At 41.2% G+C, this 8,789-nt stretch overlaps 1 protein-coding gene and 1 pseudogene across 1 annotated transcript; both read right to left on the bottom strand.

Moving 5' to 3' along the window:
* Positions 1-5,742: 5,742 nt before the first annotated feature.
* Positions 5,743-6,387, bottom strand: LOC129517574 (coiled-coil domain-containing protein 169-like). The gene has a single exon (XM_055337467.1). The coding sequence runs from the start codon at positions 6,385-6,387 to the stop codon at positions 5,743-5,745; it is 645 nt and encodes a 214-aa protein (XP_055193442.1).
* Positions 6,388-7,678: 1,291 nt separating this feature from the next.
* On the bottom strand, positions 7,679-8,462 carry LOC129518080 (60S ribosomal protein L7a-like; annotated as a pseudogene).
* Between the last annotated feature and the right edge of the window lie 327 nt (positions 8,463-8,789).

Here is an 8,789-nt window from a genome sequence, read left to right as displayed (position 1 = left end):
AGAGTTTGACTTCTTCTTTGCCAATTTGAATGCCTTTAATGTCTTTTTGTTGTCTGATTGCTGAGGCTAGGACTTCCAATACTATGTTGAATAGCAGTGGTGAGAGTGGACATCCCTGTCTTGTTCCTGATCTTAGGGGAAAGGCTCCCAGTGCTTCCCCATTGAGAATGATATTTGCTGTGGGCTTTTCGTAGATGGCTTTTAAGATGTTGAGGAATGTTCCCTCTATCCCTACACTCTGAAGAGTTTTGATCAGGAATGGATGCTGTATTTTGTCAAATGCTTTCTCTGCATCTAATGAGAGGATCATATGGTTCTTGGTTTTTCTCTTGCTGATATGATGAATCACATTGATTGTTTTACGAGTGTTGAACCAGCCTTGCATCCCGGGGATAAATCCTACTTGGTCATGGTGAATAATTTTCTTAATGTGTTGTTGGATCCTATTGGCTAGTATCTTGTTGAGAATTTTTGCATCCATGTTCATCAGGGATATTGGTCTGTAATTCTCCTTTTTGGTGGGGTCTTTGTCTGGTTTTGGAATTAAGGTGATGCTGGCCTCATAGAATGAATTTGGAAGTACTCCATCTCTTTCTATCTTTCCAAACAGTTTTAGTAGAATAGGTATGATTTCTTCTTTAAACGTTTGATAGAATTCCCCTGGGAAGCCATCTGGCCCTGGACTTTTGTGTCTTGGGAGGTTTTTGATGACTGCTTCAATTTCCTCCCTGGTTATTGGCCTGTTCAGGTTTTCTATTTCTTCCTGTTCCAGTTTTGGTAGTTTGTGGCTTTCCAGGAATGCGTCCATTTCTTCTAGATTGCCTAATTTATTGGCGTAGAGCTGTTCATAATATGTTTTTAAAATCGTTTGTATTTCCTTGGTGTTGGTAGTGATCTCTCCTTTCTCATTCATGATTTTATTAATTTGAGTCTTCTCTCTCTTCTTTTTAATAAGGCTGGCTAATGGTTTATCTATCTTATTAATTCTTTCAAAGAACCAACTCCTGGTTCTGTTGATCTGTTCCACAGTTCTTCTGGTCTCAATTTCGTTGAGTTCTGCTCGAATCTTTAATTAACTCTCTTCTTCTGCTGGGTGTAGGATCTATTTGCTGTTTTTTCTCTAGCTCCTTTATGTGTAAGGTTAGCTTTTGTATTTGAGTTCTTTCCAGTTTTTGAATGGATGCTTGTATTGCGATGTATTTCCCCCTCAGGACTGCTTTTGCTGCATCCCAAAGATTTTGAACAGTTGTATCTTCATTCTCATTAGTTTCCATGAATCTTTTTAATTCTTCCTTAATTTCCTGGTTGACCCTTTCATCTTTTAGCAGGATGGTCCTTAACCTCCACGTGTTTGAGGTCCTTCCAAACTTCTTGTTGTGATTTAGTTCTAATTTCAAGGCATTATGGTCTGAGAATCTGCAGGGGACGATCCCAATCTTTTGGTATCGGTTCAGACCCGATTTGTGACCCAGTATGTGGTCTATTCTGGAGAAAGTTCCATGTGCACTTGAGAAGAATGTGTATTCAGTTGAGTGTGGATGTAAAGTTCTGTAGATATCTGTGAAATGCATCTGGTCCAGTGTATCATTTAAAGCTCTCGTTTCTTTGGAGATGTTGTGCTTAGAAGACCTATCGAGTATAGAAAGAGCTAGATTGAAATCACCAAGTATAAGTGTATCATTATCTAAGTATTTCTTCACTTTGGTTATTAATTGATTGATATATTTGGCAGGTCCCACATTCGGGGATTGGGATTGTTAAGTCCTCTTGTTGGATAGATCCTTTAAGTATGATATAGTGTCCCTCTTCATCTCTCACTACAGTCTTCGGGGTAAATTTTAGTTTATCTGATATAAGGATGGCTACCCCTGCTTTCTTTTGAGGACCATTCGAATGGTAAATGGTTCTCCAACCTTTTATTTTCAGGCTGTACGTGTCCTTCTGTCTAAAATGAGTCTCTTGTAGACAGAAAATAGATGGGTCCTGCTTTTTTATCCAGTCTGAAACCCTGCGCCTTTTGATGGGGTCATTAAGCCCGTTCACGTTCAGAGTTACTATTGACAGATATGAGTTTAGTGTCATCATGATATCTATTCAGTCCTTGTTTTTGTGGATTGTTCCACTGAACTTCTTCTTAAAGGGGAATTTTAAGAGTCCCCCTTAAAATTTCTTGCAGAGCTGGTTTGGAGGTCACATATTCTTTCAGTTCCTGCCTGTCTTGGAAGCTCTTTATCTCTCCTTCCATTCTGAATGAGAGCCTTGCTGGATAAAGTATTCTTGGTTGCATGTTCTTCTCATTTAGGACCCTGAATATATCCTGCCAGTCCTTTCTGGCCTGCCAGGTCTCTGTGGAGAGGTCTGCTGTTACCCTAATACTTCCTCCCCATGAAAGTCAGGGACTTCTTGTCTCTTGCTGCTTTAAGGATCTTCTCTTTATCTTTGGAATTTGCAAGCTTCACTATTAGATGTCGAGGTGTTGAATGGTTTTTATTGATTTTAGGGGGGATCTCTCTATTTCCTGGATCTGAATGCCTGTTTCCCTTCCCAGATTGGGAAAGTTTTCAGCTAGGATTTGTTCAAATACATATTCTGGCCCTCTGTCCCTTTCGGCGCCCTCGGGAACCCCAATTAAACGTAGGTTTTTCTTCCTCAGGCTGTCGTTTATTTCCCTTAATCTATCTTCATGGTCGTTTAATTGTTTTTCTCTTTTTTCCTCAGTTTCCCTCTTTGCCATCAACTTGTCTTCTATGTCACTCACTCGTTCTTCCACCTCGTTAACCTTCATCGTTAGGACTTCTAGTTTGGATTGCATCTCATTCAATTGATTTTTAATTTCTGCCTGATTGGATCTAAATTCTGCAGTCATGAAGTCTCTTGAGTCCTTTATGCTTTTTTCTAGAGCCACCAGTAGCTGTATAATAGTGCTTCTGAATTGGCTTTCTGACATTGAATTGTAATCCAGATTTTGTAACTCTGTGGGAGAGAGGGACTGTTTCTGATTCTTTCTTTTGAGGTGAGGTTTTCCTTCTAGTCATTTTGCTCAGTACAGAGTGGCCAAAAACAAGTTGTTTTGGGAAAAGGAGAAAAAGAGAGGAGAGAAAGAAGGAAAGAAAAGAGAAAAAGAAAAAAGAAAAAAGGAAGAAAAAAGAAAAAAAGAGAAGAAAAAGAGAAGGAAAAAGAAACAAAGGGAATAAAATGGGGTGGGGGAAGCAAACAAATCAAAAAGCAAAAAAAAAAAAACAAAAAACAAAAAACTAAAACCACGGGGGCGTATCTTCTGATTCTGTGTACTTTAAGTCCCTCGACTTCCCCTGGAACTTGTCCTTCTAGCCGGTCTTCTGGGGGAGGGGCCTGTTGTGCTGATTTTCAGGTTGTTAGCACTTGGGGGAGCTGCTCTGCCCCCTGCCTGGTGCAGGGCTCAGTGGGGGTTGTTTACCCCGTGAGGCCCCAGGAGGAACAGCCACAGTGGCTAGGGCAGCTCTGGAAGCCTGGATTCAGCCTCCAGCAGGAACTACGGAGCTCTCCGTCTGCAGGGCCTGGAGGCTCCGGGGCGGGGCCGCTGATCTGCTCAGCTCGGGGCAGGAGCGTCCTTGCTGTCCTGGGCAACTCCTGGCCTCTGCCTGTCCCGGGGGAGGCCGGATCCTGGGCTGTGTCCCAGCGCCAGTGCTCCCCGTCTGCGCTGTTGGATTCGCGCTCCCGGCTGCGCAGCCGCCTCTCTGTGGAGCCGCCGCCCGAGCCCCTCCGAGCTGCTCCGGGTCCCGCCGTGCGCGCTGCAGCCCTTAGGGAGCTCGGCGCACTCTCCTGGGGCGCAGGTGTCTGTTAGTTTCCCAGGGAGCCTGAGGGCATCCCCGCCCTCCTGGGATCCTGCTCTAACTCCCTGCGAGGCCCTTCCACCAGGGGAGATTGATGCAGCTCCTGCTTCTCCGGGACGGGCTTCTCCTGTCCTGGGGACACTCCCCCGGCCTCAGCCCGGCTCCTCGCGGGGCCCCTCCCCGTTGGAGGCCTTTTGTTTCTTTATTTCTCTCCCCCCCCCCGTCTTCCTACCTTGATAGAAGCGCGAACTCTTTTCACTGTAGCTTTCCAGCTGGTCTCTCTTTAAATCTCAGGCCGAATTCGTAGATTTTCAGGATGATTTGAAGGTTATCTAGGTAATTTGGTGGTGACAGGTGATTTGGAGACCCTACTCTTTTTTTTTAAATTTATTTATGATAGTCACACACACACACACACAGAGGCAGAGACATAGGCAGAGGGAGAAGCAGGCTCCATGCACCGGGAGCCCGACGTGGGATTTGATCCCGGGTCTCCTGGATCACGCCCTGGGCCAAAGGCAGGCGCCAAACCGCTGCGCCACCCAGGGATCCCTGGAGACCCTACTCTTCCGCCATCTTGCCCGTCCTCCCTATTTTATTCTTTAATTTTTTCAATTTATATTTATTTATTTGAGAGAGCGAGAAGAGAGAGAGAGAGAGAGAGAGAGAGAGAGAGAGAGAGAGCATGAGTGGGGTGAGAGGTAGAGAAGGAAAGAGGCTCCCATTTAGTAGAGAGCCCGATGTGAGGCTCAATCCCAGGACTCCGGGATCATGACCTTGAGCCGAAGGCAGAAACTTAACCAACTGAGCCACCCAGGCGCCCCGAGAACTTAATCAATTTTCTAAAACAACTCTCTCCTAAAAAAAAAAAAAAAAAAAAAAAAAAAAACTCTCTCCTATCCTCATTCTATCTCCACTTCTAGACTTGAGTATTGTGGACATTTGCCAAGTTTGGTTAAAAAAATAAGGTCATTTCTATAAACTAATAAACGTCACAAACATGACTTAATTCACCATGTGCTAAGTGGCAGGACCTTGTAGTTGAATACATATTGATTTTCTAGAATGGTAAGAAACCTTAGAAGTAACATAGTTTGCCTCATTTTACAGATGCAGGAAATTGATGAGGTAAAGGGACTTTCCCCATATCTCCCAAGTTCATGGCAAAGTAGGGACTATAACCAAGCTGATTCCTGATTGAAGTCTATTTGCTCAATACTGTGATACTTCAAGTCAAAATTTATTCTTTTTAATTTTTACTTTTTTATTTTTATCAAGTCATATTTTAAATGTCATTGATTTACCACTTTGTTTAAACTTTGGGCTAAAAAATGAGCATGATATAGACTAAAATAGAAAAAATTTTGGTGAACTCAGGTTTTGAAAGTTATTATTTATTTTTTGAACTCACATTTTTATTTTTATTTATTTATTTTTTTAAGTTGGCTCCAAGCCGGGCTTGAGCTCCCAACTCTGAGATCAAGACCTGAGCTGAGATCAAGAGTCAGATGCCTAACTGACTGAGCCACCCAGGCACCCCAAGTATACATTTTTAGATTACAGCTGACCAGAAACCAAATGAAATAGCAATGTTACTTATCAAAGCATATCATAGAGAGATTATTTAAAGCAAGTATAATGATGACAATCTTCAGGTTCTCTAGGACTTTTTAAGAATTACAAACGCTGCTATTAAATATATTAGAGTCACTAAAATTACTTTCTAGAGTAATTTTTGAAACTAAATTACTAAAAATATTATTTTCACGCAGATAAAGGAACAAACATCTGGAAGAGGAGCTAAAGAAGTTTTAATAGCTCTTTTAAAAAATCTGTTTAATTCCCTGAAAAATGCAGTGAATGCTAACTTCACAAGTTGAGTAGTACATATGAAGAAAGGGAAGAAATAGAAATCCATCCGGTTCTGTAATCACGGATTGAATTTTGGAAGATGGTTTGGTTTTGTAATTTTTTTTGCTGGTACCTTCTTGGCATTTACTATCTTCTGATTAGCTGAATTATATCTTCCTGTTTTCACATGATTCTCTTTTATTTTCTGAAGTTGATCCATCTGTTGCCTTTTAGAAACTTGGTGTGAGCTAGAGAACTGAGACAGTTCAGCTAGATATGTACGGCGTTCATCATTGGTTTGGTTGTAAGCCTTTGACTCTTGTTCCAGTCTAAGTGCACAGTTTTTCACTTGATTTTCAAGACTCCTTTTCTCTTTCTCCAGCTGTGTAAGTAATGCATTTAAGGATTCCACTGGCATTCGCTCATAGACACGAATAGAAGATAGTCTATCTGAAGGATTTCCACGGATTTTTTCCATTTTCTCTTTGAGAGTAGCAATTTGCTTTCCTAGATGATTATTTAGTTCAAGTTGTGCCTCATAACGAGTTTTCCATTCACTACCTTCATTGTCAGTATTGGGTTTGGCTTCCAGTTCCACTATCTTGTGTCTTATTTCAAGTATTGAAAGCTGTTCTAAATTTCTCATATGGATTTCTTCCAATAACTCCAGTTTAAGGCAGTCAATGCTCATATCTTCAAAGTTGTCCCCTCTTCTGTCTCCCATGGTGTCAGGTCAAAGACCTTCCGCACCTTCCCCTCAGCACAGCTTACAATAGAAGACCTGAAGGGACACCCAGAAACTTGGGAGAAGAAAGTGTTGTCATGAACTGTTGCCATGGTGATCTGCCTCCTAGAATTCTTGACAGTTTCTTCCCCAGCACTTTGAATATGTCATAATACTACCTTTTTTCTCCATTCTTTCTGATGACAAGTCAGTTGTTAATTTCATTGTGGTTCATTTGTATATCACATGTGATTTTCCTCTTGCTATTTTCAGATTTTCTCTTTGGGTTTCAACAGTTTGACTATGACCTCTACCTCTCTAGCTATAAATATCTTTGAATTTGTTCTACTCAGAATTCATTGATCTTGGATGCAGATTGGATGTAGAAAATCAACTTGGATGTGTAGATTAACGTTTTTCATCAAATTTGTGAAGTTTTCACTCATTATTGCTTCAAATACTTATACTCCTTTTCCTTCCTCTTCTTTTCTGGGACTCCCATTATGCATATGTGGTGTGTTTGATGGAGTCTCTCAGGCCTTCGAGGTTCTGCAGTTTTCTTCATTCTTTTCACATGTTGTTCTTTAGACTGGATAGGCTCTATTGATCTACCTTTGGGTTTGCGGATTCTTTCTTCTGTCAGTTCAAATCTGCTGTTGAACCCCTTGAGTGAATTTTTTCATTTCAGTTATTGTACCTTTTAACTCTAGAATTTTTATTCATTACTTTTTAAAAAGATTTTATTTATTTATTCATGAGAGACATACAGAGAGAGGCAGAGACACAGGCAGAAGGAGAAGCAGTCTCCATGCAGGAAGCCTGATGTGGGACTTGATCCCAGGACTCCGGGATCACACCCTGAGTCAAAGGCAGACACTCAACTCCTGAGCTACCCAGGTGTCCCTATTCATTTCTTTTTTATAATTAATATCTCTTTATTAATGTTCCCTATGTGATGAGCCATTGTCATCATGCATTCCTTTAATTTTTTAAACGTGGTTTCTTTTAGCTCTTTGGACATATTATCAATAGCTTATTTGAAGTCTTTATGTACTAATACTATCATGGAAGCCCTGCTGCGGACAATTTATATATTATACAGGCAATATATATATATATATATATATATATATATATTATACAGGCTTATTATATTATAATTTATATATATTATACAGGCTTTTCCCCTTGTGTATGGGCTATACTTTGTTTCTTTGTTTTATTTATTTGTTTGTTTATTTATTTAAAACTTTTTATTACTTTTACGTACAGAAAATTCAACAGCATCCACTCAGCTCAGTTTGGTGGCCAGTTATTTAGCCTTTGCCTTTTGTAACTTGGCAATGAGAGTCATCGAATTTGGACGATGCCTCCCCAGTGGCGGTGGATTTTCTTGTATCTGTCATTGTAATTGGTCCTGATGGCTTCCACCAGCTTAACCAGAGCTCTTTTGTTTTCTAAGTTATACTGTGTGAAAGTGACAGTGGTGTAGGTCTTCCTGTGGACCAGATGCCGCAGCCTGGCCTCCCCCTTGATAATGCAGTAGGGAACCCCTGTCTTATGACACAGGGCAGGCAGACAGTCAGCTCAGTGGGATCCACATCATGTGCAATCATTACCAGCTGGACCTTCTTATTTTCCACCAAGGTGGTGACAGTATTAACCTCAGCTCAAAGACAGGCAGCCTCTTAGTGGGGACATCCCCTTTGCTGGCAGCTTTCTTCTCAGTCTGGGCCAACAATCTCTGCTTCTTCTCCTTCTTTGTCTCTGATCTGTGTTTGTGGGCTAGCTTAAGCAGTTGAGTAGCTGACGTTCAAGGCCTGGGTGAACTGGTTAATTGTGGGAGGCACTTTTAGGTGTTTATAGAGAAGAGCCCTTTGTTGCTGCAGCCAGATGTAGCAGGGCCATTTGACAAAGTAGGTAAGGTCCCTTTTGCACTGGATGTCCCGTCCGATGCCAAAATCCTTGGGACTTTTCTCAAATAGGAAATTGACCACCTTCTTGACCTCCTTCTTATTCATAACAGCAGAGGCTGGGACCATCTTCTTCCATTTAGCCTTCTTTCTTTTCAGCATCTTGGATGGCTGGAGAGCTATTTTGATTTTTTGTGTTGCACTATGTTCCTTTGTTTTTGTTTGGTGATAATGCTTGGACTAATTTTCTAGTGTGCATCTCCCCTGTAGTGTGTGACAACTGGAATCTTTGCTCAGTTTTTAAAAAAATTCTCGTTCTTATTTTTAAGCCTAGCCATCTAGGTTTCACCCTTGGGTCATCATAACTTAATGATTAGTCAATTATTTGTCAAAGATTTTGCTTAAATACTTTGAGCCAGCAAGGTTTCCACCTTTTTCCTAGGGAATCTGTGCATGTGTTGGTATACTCATTCTAAGTTCAGGCAGTTT

The sequence above is a fragment of the Nyctereutes procyonoides genome, unplaced genomic scaffold (assembly GCF_905146905.1).
Source record: "Nyctereutes procyonoides isolate TBG_1078 unplaced genomic scaffold, NYPRO_anot_genome, whole genome shotgun sequence".
Lineage (NCBI taxonomy): Eukaryota > Metazoa > Chordata > Mammalia > Carnivora > Canidae > Nyctereutes > Nyctereutes procyonoides.
Note: the sequence above shows the minus strand (reverse complement) of the source record. Positions and strands in the feature narration are given on the sequence as shown.

Excerpts from the sequence above, each read along its gene's own strand:
- LOC129517574 (XM_055337467.1), bottom strand. The coding sequence starts at position 6,387 with ATGGGAGACAGAAGAGGGGACAACTTTGAAGATATGAGCATTGACTGC.